This window comes from Chaetodon auriga, chromosome 23 (genome assembly GCF_051107435.1).
Source record: "Chaetodon auriga isolate fChaAug3 chromosome 23, fChaAug3.hap1, whole genome shotgun sequence".
NCBI classification, from domain to species: Eukaryota; Metazoa; Chordata; class Actinopteri; order Chaetodontiformes; family Chaetodontidae; genus Chaetodon; species Chaetodon auriga.
The window spans coordinates 18,337,399-18,350,020 of record NC_135096.1 but is presented as its reverse complement, the minus strand read 5'-3'; the positions used below and the strand labels follow the sequence as shown (position 1 = coordinate 18,350,020).

Here is a 12,622-nt window from a genome sequence, read left to right as displayed (position 1 = left end):
CATCAGCTGTCTCTTCTCTCTCCTCCTTGCACACTTGAAGATGTGTGTGTGTGTGTGTGTGTGTGTGTGTGTGTGTGTGTGTGTGTGTGTGAGAGAGATGTTGTACTTGTTTTCAGAGGTTCATGAATCCATGATGAGCTGACCTCCATCTGTGCTGCAGCCGTGTGTCTGTGGGTGTTTTTCAGAGCTTTGATTCAAACGCGATCGATCGTTTTAAACACGTGATCAATGAATCTGTTCGATCAGTTCAAGTCAAAATGATCAATGTCAGCAGCTCCAGTTGATTTAAGGACAAGGTGAGGACGTGTCGTCTTCTCGTCTCTTCGCAGTCCCCTGAACGTCTGCTCGCTCTGCACGTGCTCAGTAGACGGCCTGCGTCTGGAGCACGGGGTGGGCCCCTCCTCTTCTCTCCTCGTCTCCTCGTTCACTCTCCTTTTTTTTTTTTTACCTCCACTTTGAACATGCACACACCTGCCACACCTCATTTGCATATAACACCTGAAGGTCAAGCGTCTGTTGCGAGGCTGAGCAGTGTGCTGTGCTGGTGAGAGTTTGGTCCTCCTGTGTTGCCGTAGCTCACAGAGGCAGAACAGAGTCCAGGTGTTGTGGTCACATGGTGCACATCCAAACCATGGATTCAAAGTCAACGCGTCCATGAATCTCTCTGCTCTGTTGTCCCCTTGTTCTGTGTTAAACCTCGTCTGATTGGCTTCTCTTCTTCTCTTCTTCTCTTCTCATGTCCTGCTGCTGTTCACCTGTCGGCCGGCTGTCACTCATCACAGGTAAGAGCTGAAGCACCTTCATTCTCACTCTCACCTGCTGAACGAGACAATGTTCACTTCACTGCGCTGTCAAATCTGATTTGCTAAGAAATGGTCTAAACTGTGATGTAAATGGATTCTGGTCGTGTGATTGGCTGATTTTGTCACCGAGGTGTTGCTTTGACCTTTGACCTCTGTGCTCTGAATCAGACGTGATGTCATGATGTTGGCGTGACGCCCTCTGTGCGTTTGGTTGTGTTAGCTTAGCATTAGCCTGTTAGCCTGAAGGAAAGTGAATTTATGATGGTTGCTGCATTGTCAGTACTACTGTTCGTGTGTGTGTGTGTGTGTGTGTGTGTGTGTGTGTGTGTGTGTGTGTGTTACCATCTCTTGACATGCAGTAGGTACTTTATATTCTCTGTGCTTCTTGATTCTGGATACATGAAGGCCTGTGTGTGCATGCATACTGTGTGTGTGTGTGTGTGTGTGTGTGTGTGTGTGTGTGTGTGCATGTGTTACCATGTCTGTGTGTGCAAATTTTCCCAGAATTCTCTGCTCTGACTGAATTTTTATGAGCCCAGTGTTCCTCTGATATGTTCTCAGTGTGTGTGGACGTGCCTCCTCCTGCCAGCAGGGGGCTTCCCCCCTCCCCTCCTCGCCTCCCCTCTTCCTCCCCCTCCTCCCTCTGCTAACTGACCCATTTTCCCCATCTCCAGGGGGGTGAGGCGGTGTGGGGGGGGGGGGACGGAGGGGAGGGAGCCGTGCCTCCTGCCGCTCCCTCGCCCTTTGAAGCAGAAAAAAACTGAACTCCTGCAGGAGGAGGAAGATGAGGTGTGTGTGTGTGTGTGTGTGTGTGTGTGTGTGTGTGTGACTGTGACTGTTTGTGTGTGTGTGTGTTTTGGAGACACTAACCAAACCTGCCGTGTTTGAGTACAGCTCTCCCTGCTGGGTGTTTGTTAAACACAGTGGCACCTTGACTCTGTTTAACCTCTGTGTGTGTGTGTGTGTGTGTGTGTGTGTGTGTGTGTGTGTGTGTGTGTTAAGCTTGATTACAGTGTGTAAAGAGTCAGAATTGTCAAATCGTTTCAGTCTTGATGAAGTCAGACGTCAGATTTTCTGCTTTTCTTTCTGTTTACACTGAATCTCTGTGAGTTTTGGACATTTGGACAGAATGAGACATCTGAAGACGTCCTGTTGGACTCTGTGATCACTGGTCCACACACTGGTAAGATGCTGTCCCTAAAGACGTGTGTCCTCTGGTGAAGTTCAGGAGTCAAAGACATTCCTGAACCAAATCCTCCGCCCGGCCAGGTGTGACTCACCTGTGAGTTCTGAAGTTCCTCCTTCGTCCTGAAGCTTCCTCGCCGTCTCTTCCAGGAGACGACGGCCCTCGTAGTCATGCAATACCACACATGCTTCAGTGCTGTCTGTCCGCCCTGCGCATACATATTTCATGTGATGGAGGCAGAGAGGTGTGAGCAGATGAGCACCACCTCCTCCTCCACCTTTTTACCTGGAGGCCTCCAGCAGCATCAGGCTCCACACACCCTGACAGTGAAACGCTCTGAACAAAGCATCACTCAGCCAACGAATGAAGCAGCTTCAGGTGGAAGAATAGACTCATGTCTGTGCGCTACATATGAAGCTACAGCTCTTAGCTTAGCTTAGCTTAGCAGCCTCTGCGCTAATCTGCGCTCCCTGTAAGTGTGTAAGTGTTGTGTTTTGCAGGTCGGATGGTTAAAATTTGGGATCAGGGCTCATTTGTCTCCGTGTGTCCGTCCTTTTCCGTCTCGTCCCCGCTGCGGCTGACCCTGGTTAACCTGTCTGTGCTCACTCGCCTCCATTTTAAATCTCCAGCCGCTCTCTGCCTCCTGCTCCAAACAGCATCGCCGCTCCAGCGTTGGTCCGGGCAGACTCGGGGGTGGGCGGGGGCGTTTGGGGGGGTTGTATAGCTGCAGGCTGCAGGTCCTGATAAGACCCTCAGTGTCTCCAGAGACCTGTGGACAGATTAAAGCCTGCAGACCTCTGAGCTCCTCCAATACGCTTCACTTTGATTGGAACTTTACGCTTCCTCCTGGGAAGCTGGCTTGGCTGACAGATAAGATGTACGCTGAAGCACACTCATGAGTGAACGTGTGTCACAGTTAGCAGCAGGTCGCTAACGTCACGTCCTCTGACGGCCTGGAGACGACAGCAGCTCCGCTCGTCTTCCACCCTGAAACCAGCTGAAGAGGAGACGCAGCTTCTCTACCACGAGAAGCTAACGAGCTGCAGCCTCAACGCACACTCTTCTTCTACATCATTCTCAGAACTCTGACAGCAGCAGGAGGAAAGGCTCTCTTCCTCGTTGGTTTCGGGATGATCTGAGCGTTTTCATTGCAGCTCAGTCAGGGTTATGCCACAATGACAGGCGACGGCGTCAGGAAGGACGGGTTGAGAGGCGAGCGGGGAGGAAACCGCTGCAACGCTTCGCTCGGTCCACTTTTAAACCCCTCAGTGTTTCCTGATCGTGTTGATCAAGGGGCCGCTGGCCTCAGGCGGATCACACAGCTCCACCTCTGATCGGTTTCTGATCCGCCTCCGAGCGCCTCGATCAATGGAAACAGAAGGACAGCAGCAGCGGTGACCTCCAGAGAACCTCGTTACCTTCTGTCCGCGTTTATTCACCTGCTCAGAGTCACTCTCCATCTCCACCTGCACAGGAAAGCACTGCAGGTCAGAGCGCCGGCGTGTTCCTGAACATTTTACTGCCAACCAGCAGAATAACACCAGTCAGGTCTTCTTCTTAACACGAGGCTGTGCTGGAGTCAGTCAAGGGTGAGTGGAGGACAGGTGGTCCCTCTTCACCCCCCAGCTCACTTCAAACTGGGCTAATTGAAGCAGATTTCATGGTCTGCACTGCAATTAGGGAGGAGGAGTCTGTGGATGAGGAGGGAGGAGCAGGGTGGAGGTCTGCGTGGGTTTTACTGTTCAGACACAGAAAACTGAGTTACGCGAATGCAAATATGATGAGAAGGTTGAATAATAATAAGTGTTGTGGAGGAGGAAGAGTTTGAAGAGGCTTCAGGGACGCTGTCCTTCAGTCCGTCTGATGGCTCCTCTCTTCATGACATGATGGCCTCTTCAGGACCTGCAGCATCACTCTTTATCACACTCGGCTCGGGAGGTGCGTTTGATGTCGCGTAGTCGCAGCCTTTAATTTAGCATCTCCACATGGAGCCGCTGGGAGTTCACCTCCACCTCCTCCTCCACGTTTCATGCTCCCCGTGTGTGGCACTTTCATTTCTCCTTCCCAAAATCAGATCACACTCGCGCTGCTGCGCCCGTCCGTCCAGCCGCGTGCTCGCCATCGCACGCGTGGAAGCGTCGCTCGCGTCGGCTGCTTTCATGTGCCGCTGCCGCGCTCGTCAGGTGGAGGCCTTTTGAAGGTGCGTTTGATGTTCGGCGTGGCGCGCTCAGCAACGACAGCCCAACATACACAGAAAGACGTGGGAGTGAATTAAAAGTACAGAGGAAGAGATGAGAGGTGTGTGTCAGCGCTTCACTCTGCACATGTGCTAACATATCTGCTGTGTGTGTGTGTGTGTGTGTGTGTGTGAGAAAGTGGCGAGGTGAAAGGAGAAAGTTGCCGCCAGCTGCTGCCGCTCTAATCTTGATTAATCCCAGTAATAATCCAGAAGGCGTCAGAGGGCGAGTTTTTGGTGGGGTGGAGGTGGAGGTTCGGGTGGGGCGGGGGAAGGAGTTAATCTCCCCCCGCCCCACCCACCTCCTCCTCTCAGATGGGCCGAGAGGACGGGTGGAGACAGGATGAAAGAAAACGCTGAGAAAACCAGTTTCCACTCAGGATTTCTCTTTAAAGTTAGATTTTAATTTAGGAAATGATCAAAGAGATGCAGATCACATCACAGCAGCCCGGACTCACGTTTCTCCGCCTCCGTCAGTGTTTAAAGGTGCAGCCATGACACACTTTGTGATTATGAAGCACATTAAAGTGCACAGGAAACCCACTGATGGTGTCCGTTCATTGGACACTGAAACCTGATGAAGCCGATCAGAGACGATGAGCTGATGCTGTTTGATGACCGCGACATGAAATACGTGAATAGAGCGTCGGGGGGCAGGAAAACCTTCAGTGAAAGAGAAGAACTCACTTTATTTTACTGCTGACTGAAACAACTCAAGCCTCAGCAGCCGTTTCGTTGTTGGTGGTGATGTTTGTGGCAGGGTTCATTTCGGATGAGCAGTCCAGCTGTTTCAGGACGTTTGCAGAGGACAGTCAGAAATCGTACCTGTAGACTCAGTCAGCCTCTAAAACAGCTTGAAGTGATGTGAGTGTGCGCTCAGCCTCCGTCTCCACATCAAGGCTCTGAAAAGCCTGCTGCCTGGACCGCCACATCGCCTCCTCTGTGCAAGTGTTTGCGCCTCCATGGCTGCCCGGGAGGCTTTAAAGAGCTTGACAGACAGAGAGGAGAAAGAGGAGGCTCCACCCTGCTGTACGCTCCGCTGTCGGCCGGGAAACCTGAGCTGGAGTCTCTTCTTCTGTGGTGCTGAGCCTGTCCTGCTGACCTAAATATAAAGACTGCAGGCTGCTGATTTTAGTCACTTTACAGCTTCCACGTTCTCATTTTTCAATATTTGTCAGTTTTCTGTGACATCTGAACATGTTTCACTGTGGTTTTTAGATGTTTTACAGGCTCATTGATCGATCGATCGAGAAGGAAAATAACTGTAACTGAGTGAAAAAGCAGCGTTTCGTGTCAAATTTGGAGGATATTCCTTAGAAAACTAATAATGACCTTCTGTTATTTTAGTCAACAGCATTTAAATCTCAGGTGTGTTTATTTCCTGTGTTCAGTAAGAAAGAGTAATAATGTTCAAAATAAACTTTATTGTCCACAAGCAAAGATAACAGATGTAATGTTGGCTGAACAAGCACAGACATATAACAGCTGCAGGTGGACAAACGTTAAAGCTGTTGTTATTGTGCAGAAAATGGCTCCTGTGACTGTTTTCTGTATTTTTATCACTGAAGCTGAAATGTGTCAGCAGTGTTCTGCTGCTGCTGGTCCACATGAAGCTCAGTCGAACCACTTTTCATTTGTTGGTTTGTTCAAATCAGTGACAAAGCATCATATTTTCTAAGATGTGCTGTGTGTCGAATCTGTCGCTGCTGAAAGTCCACCTGCTCCCTGAGACCTGCTCCCTGAGACCTGCTCCCTGAGACCTGCTCCCACAGACCTGCTCCCTGAGACCTGCTCCCTGAGACCTGCTCCCTGAGACCTGCTCCCACAGACCTGCTCCCACAGACCTGCTCCCTCAGACCTGCTCCCTGAGACCTGCTCCCACAGACCTGCTCCCTGAGACCTGCTCCCACAGACCTGCTCCCTGAGACCTGCTCCCACAGACCTGCTCCCTCAGACCTGCTCCCTGAGACCTGCTCCCACAGACCTGCTCCCTCAGACCTGCTCCCTGCAGGACTGAGCACACAAATGTGTCCTACGTTCGTTGGATCAGTCCCAGAGTTTCAGCTCCTCCACCAGCTGGGCTGTTCCGTCGATGCCGCTCATTGTGAACTCCGGATCCGGGTCCAGCCTTTGCGCGGACTCCGCTCCGGGTTTTCCCATCCTCCCCAGCTGCTGCCGGACGGTCGGTGTCGGTGTGCGGAGCGGAGTGTGTTCAGTGTGCAGGCGGAGCGCGGAGCAGCGGAGCAGGGAGCGGGACCACGGCTGCCTTGTGTCGCTCTCAGGGAGGTTCAAGCTGTCGGAGCGGAGGAGGGGAGGCCAGGTCCGGGTCCCGGGCTCTGAATACACCAACATTTGAATCACAATCGGAGCGGGGTTGAGGTGAAAGAGGCTCGGCTGGCTGCGCCGCGCTGCGGGGGATGTGCGCACACAATGGGAGACGACGCACTGGCACCGTCCGGGACGCGGCGGTAGAATAATATTTACCCTCCGTAGGTCTGTAATGGAGACGCGGACACCGGAGCAGGATCCAGAGCTGTCAGCGGGACGCACGGCGGAGGACTCGCGGTGGTAAAGACTCGCTGTGTCCGGACAGAAAAGTGTTTTCCATGCCGGGGGTCGCCTGCTGCAGACCCGGACAGAGGAGCGGAGGACGCGCCTGTTTGTTGCATTTGTTGCCAGTTTAATTCCGCAGGGATGAACGCGGAATGTATTTCCTGCGTCAAAGTCCGCGCTGTTTGCACATCTGGATGAGGGAGATGTCGGTTATTGCCCCGTGGAGTTTTTTCTGATGTGGTTGAACCCGTTTTACCGTCTGCGGAGCAACGATTCAAGTTAATGTACAGCTTCCACGTTGGATTTAAGCCCATTCACGAGGTTAGTTTGGAGAAAACGACAACAGAAAACCTCATTTTTATTTGATAAGACTGTCAGACAAATATCATAGAAGAATTAAAACGTCGTTTCAGTCTCATAATAAGTGGATTAGTTCTGCAGACTGCCTTTAAAGGAGAGCTGAGGAGGACGATCAGCGACTCTTTTTCAGGGATGTACCTCCTCGACACCAGCTGCGCTGAAAGGATGGAGAGGGGCACGCCTCAGAGGAAAACCGTCTACCGGATCTCCCTCACCTTGGTGAAGAGGGAGAGTTTAGATGATGGGGATGAGCCGCCGTCAGGCCCCCGGCGGGCGGAGAACCCCAAGGTCGGCACCTTCCGGCGGGAGGGCTCGGTGGAGATCCAGCGCAGCGGGCTGCTGGAGCAGCTGCAGGAGGTGGATGACGAGTCGGACGAGTTCTCGTCGTCACACAGCTACATGAGGAACTTCAGGACGTTCAGCACGGGGCAGCTGGAGCTGGGGAGGCTGAAAGTCTCCAGGAAACATGTCCTACAGAAGGAGAAGGCCACCAGCCCGGTGGCAGAGCACAGCAGAGAGGCCTCGGAGAGCCTGGCAGCACCGAGTCAGGGGGAGTCTCAGGAGGAGACTCAGGAGAGCCGGGAGCAGGAAGCAGACCGTTCACACACACTCAAAGAGGATGTTTGTACTGAAAGTCCACAAACAGCTGCTGCTGTGGAGAACGGCAGCATGGACAAGAAGAAGAGGCTCCTGAAAGCGAGGAGCATGGAGGAGAGGAGCCCTGATGCTCCTCTGAACGGGGAGGGGAAAATGTCTCACTCCAAAAGCAACGGCAAAGCGGCCAAAGCTTCCTCCCCTGAGACGCCTCCTCTGAAGCGGCCTCCTGGCCTGCTGCGCCGCAGCTTCAGCTTCAGGCACTGGACCGGCGGCGAGCTGCTGCGCCTGCGGGCGCTCTCCAGAGACAAACACCACAGCAGCTCGGGCTGCATCGGCCGTGACGCCACGCCAGACGGCGGCGAGAAGGATGCGGAGGCCGCCGACGCGCCCCTGGCTTCTCGCCTCGCAGACCCCACCAGACAGAAGAGCAGGACTCTGGAGGTCGGCGCCGTCCTGAACAAGACGGGCTCCATGTCTGAGCTGAGCCGCTGGGAGAGAGCGCGAGGCAACAAGAACCGGACGCTGGACAACAGCGACCTGCTGCGGCTGGCGGCCGAGAAGGACGGGTCAGGAGGGGGGCTCCTGCTGAGGGGAGGAGGAGGTCGCTCCAGCGAGAGGCGCCTGGTTCGCTTCTTCAGTGGGATCTTCTCCAGGAGGGACGCGGCGTCCCCCTCCACCCCGGTGGGAAGCCCCAGCACCGACCGATCCCTGCGGCGGACCAAGAGGAGGGTGCTGTCCCAGTCCAGCACGGAGAGCGTGAACGGAGGAAGCACTGAAGGTAAAACACGCTCACCTGTCAGGTGTCATGTGACCGGCGGTGGGACAGATTCAGGTTTCCCTCATGCTGTTGTTCAGTCATTCAGAGATCGATGTTGATATTGATTGATTGGTTGGTTTGTGAGCCTATCACAGTGAAGGAACGTCTCCTTTAGGGTGAACCAGAGCCATTTCTTCTTCATTCAGTCAGAAAACAGTGATCTCATGTTTCTTTTTAATCCCTTCTGATCTTTTGACCCCCTCACATTTATCTCGGGGCCCTTTGTGGGGTCCCAAACCGCAGGTTGGGCCACACTGAGTTGGACCTGTCACATTTCTTTAAGTCGACACTGAGGCAGAAACGTAATGTGATTTTAAAGTGGAGATCTTCACAGAGTGTGTGTTTGTAGTGGGGGAGGACAGATCTGTGTGTGTGTGTGTGTGTGTGTGTGTGTGTGTGTGTGTGTGTGTGTGTGTGTGTGTGTGTGCGTGTCCTCGGTCGTTTGTTTTGGACAGCAGGGTGATGTTTGGTTGTGGCAGCAGCCATCAGCCGCTGCTGTTTGTCTTTCATTACTCTGAGCTCACGTTTGTTCTCAGTTTAAAACGAAGCACAAATCCAGAAAACAACGAGCAGAAATGTTCCGTCAGCGGCGGCGAGATGGAGAGATCGTCCCCGAGGAGGCGTAAATCCATCTCACCTTGAAACAAAGGGAAGCCGCAGAGATAACAAACAGCAGAGAAGTGATTTTTTCCCAGCAGGAGCGTCCAAAAAAAGACGAGCGAGGAGGGAAAAAGGGGTTTAAAATAGCAGCGTGGGAGAAATGAAGTAAGAGGGGAAGTCGGAGCTCAGTCAGAGCGTGAAGAAGAAGGAGCTGACGTCTGGTCACATGGTGCAGGTGGAGTCTGACAGCAGCACGGCGCTCTTTATGTGTGCACACATGTTCACACAAACACACACCATCAGCATCCTCTTTCCATCCAGAGGACACGAGTGGAAACATGACAGAGAGGAAGTGGACACACACACACACACACACACACACTCACACACACACACACACACAGAGACACACATACACACAGAGAGAGAGAGAGACACACACACACACACACACACACACACAGACAGACAGACAGACACACAGACAGACACACACACACACACACACAGAGACACACATACACACAGAGAGAGAGAGAGACACACACACACACACACACACACACACACACACACAGACAGACAGACACACAGACAGACAGACAGACAGACACACACAGACAGACAGACACACACACACACACACACACACACACACACACACACACACACACACAGATGTGTGTCTTCCTCCAGATGTTTTGGCCTCCAGCAGTTTCACGTGTTCTCACCTCTGCAGCTCAGCCAGGTCTGAGCCATTCATTCTGCTGTGTGTGTGTGTGTGTGTGTGTGTGTGTGTGTGTGTGTGTGTGTGTGTGTTTAATGGCTGAACATAAACCGTGAACTCACTGCCAGCTCCACAGCACAAACAGTTCCTGACCTGAAATAGAAACCACATATTTAGGACTAATTGTCCTCCAGCCTGTTTTTTTTGTCTTTCTTCAGTCTTCACGTTTCGGAGCTCACGTTAGACTCACGTTAGACTCACGTTAGACTCCAGCCTGAGACTAAAGCCGGTTTGGTCTAAGTCAAGCCTAAAAGTTAGACGTAGAAGCAGTAATACCACACTGTGCATTCAAAGTCATACTGTGCAGTAAAACAGAAAAATATCAAGCATCAAAATAAAAGCAGCCAACATCTACTGCAGTTTTGGTACACAAGAACGGTACTTCACTGGTGTACTTCAGTGCAGTATTAGTTTGGATCTGAGGAAGTTTTATTGGACTACACACATTTAATTCCAGGCTCCTGCAGAGCAGCATGTTCATGTAGTTTTTGAAGGTCGTCTGTGTGTGTTCAGGCAGTCGTCTGAAGGTTCAGGGTGGTTCTGTGTGTCCTGAAGGTTCAGGGTGGTTCTGTGTGTCCTGAAGGTTCAGGGTGGTTCTGTGTGTGTTCTGAAGGTTCAGGGTGGTTCGGTGTGTGTTCTGAAGGTTCAGGGTGGTTCTGTGTGTCCTGAAGGTTCAGGATGGTTCTGTGTGTCCTGAAGGTTCAGGGTGGTTCTGTGTGTGTTCTGAAGGTTCAGGGTGGTTCCGTGTGTGTCCTGAAGGTTCAGGGTGGTTCCGTGTGTGTTCTGAAGGTTCAGGGTGGTTCCGTGTGTGTCCTGAAGGTTCAGGATGGTTCTGTGTGTTCTGAAGGTTCAGGGTGGTTCTGTGTGTGTTCTGAAGGTTCAGGGTGGTTCTGTGTGTGTTCTGAAGGTTCAGGGTGGTTCCGTGTGTCCTCCATCCTCAGCTCTGGTCCAGGTCTGAAGACTCAGTTTTCCTGAGGTGACTGAAGTCTGGCCGTTACCTGTTTTCCGGTGATGCCGCCTTCAGCAGCATAGCCTGCTCTCACTCCTCAGGTGTTCCACCTCTGTTCTCACATGCTGAGCTTCCTGCTCTTTGCAGAGCTCACCTGAGCGGCCCCACCTGTCTCATGTTGGGATGACGTGTTTACACCTGTGGCAGCTTTATTCACTCTCAGGTTTTTGGTGACCTCCTGAGGCGGGGGGTTCTTCAGGTCTCTGGTCCCGGCCTTGGAGGTCGACTAACAGGTTTAGCGTCTGTGTCTGACGACGCCGGTGGCCGACACGAGGCGGGGGGATGGGGGGGGGGGCTCAGCCTCCACATTTTTGGGATTCCTGAGACGCAGTCGGAGCGGCTGCAGGTTACATCAGCAGTGACCCTGAACGAGCTGCCGCTGGAGCCTCGTGGCAGCAGGTGGAGAGCGGCGTGTGTCCGTCAGCACCTGAGATGATTCCTGCGTTTTCAAAGCAAACGTTCAGACGTCCCAGCTGACAGTCAGCGGGACACCTCTGAGCCTCGGACCAAACAAGCTGTTTATTGATCGCACAGCTGATCAGTCAACAAGAACATAGATCCATTGATCTACACCTCCGGGCCTCCGAAGAGGAAGAGGAGGTCTCATTGTTGTGGAGGAAGATTCTCAGAGCAGTCGCTGAAACTGCTGTGGTTGCACATCACACACACACACACACACACACACACACACACACACACACTGGCCAGCCCCACCCATCTACTCCCCTGACCCCTCTGTGTCTTAATGGAGTCTACTGGTGTGTGTGTCTGTGTGTGTGTGTGTGTGTCGGCGACCAGCTATCTACAGGGAGTAAATGTAGGGGAATGTGTGTGTAAAAGGGTGTGGATGTGGGTGTGTATTCAGGGCGGAGGGTCTGCGTGTGTGACCTATATCCACAGCCATGCAGAAGTAATGCGCACGACATGTGTGTCAGAACCCACACACACACACACATACACGCACACACGCTCGTGCAGCCTACACCAATTACTGCGTCTGCTTCTGCATCCAGTTATCTCTGCTCCCTCTGAGGAAAAGACAAGAAAAACGACGCTCCCTCTCTTTCTCCCTCTCTCACACACACACACACACACGCACACGCGCACGCACACACACACACACACACACACACACACTCATCCAATGGTTCGACTCTCAGCTCCACAGCTCCTCCACATGAAGCGAGCTGTTTCTTAGTTAGAGACACTTTGATCCTCCTCTCTGCTTTCCCTCCATGCATAAACGAGGCCTACACACACACACACACACACACACACACACACACACAGTGATACTTGAGAGTCTCCACTACAATGGGTATAATAGGGAGAAAATCCTATTAGGAGAAATGCTGCAGGGAGCACAGAGATGGAGGGATGACGGAGAGGTGGCCCTCCTCCTCCTCCTCCTCCTCCTCCTCCTCCTCCTCTTCCATTCTTCCCTCCTTGTTTACCCCTTCTTTCCTTTTTTCCCTTTTCTCTCACCTTCCTCTCCTTCTTTTACTCCTCTCTCAGTCTGTTGCATCCTCTCCCTTGCATCCCTCCATCCTTCCATCCCTGCTCTCCTCATTCCTTCTTTCCTTTCTTTCTTTCTTTCTTTCTTTCTTTCTTCTTTATTTTTCTAATGTCCTCCTTGCTCTTTCTTCACTCTGAGTTCTCCTTTCACGTCCATTC

The 12,622-nt window shown here is 52.5% G+C and overlaps 1 protein-coding gene across 9 annotated transcripts in view; it reads left to right on the top strand.

Annotated features, from left to right (window-relative positions):
• agap1 (ArfGAP with GTPase domain, ankyrin repeat and PH domain 1) overlaps positions 1-12,622 on the top strand; it is a 117,432-nt gene that overhangs the window by 18,538 nt on the left and 86,272 nt on the right. For 5 of the 9 annotated variants that reach the window (XM_076723276.1, XM_076723273.1, XM_076723275.1 and 2 more), the window contains exon 1: positions 6,433-8,513. The exons of the other annotated variants lie outside the window; for them this stretch is intronic. In XM_076723276.1, the coding sequence (XP_076579391.1) occupies positions 7,271-8,513 (1,243 nt within the window). In that variant the 5' untranslated portion in view covers positions 6,433-7,270. Of the gene's footprint in view, positions 1-6,432; positions 8,514-12,622 lie in introns of those variants that run through there. 9 annotated transcript variants of the gene reach the window in all.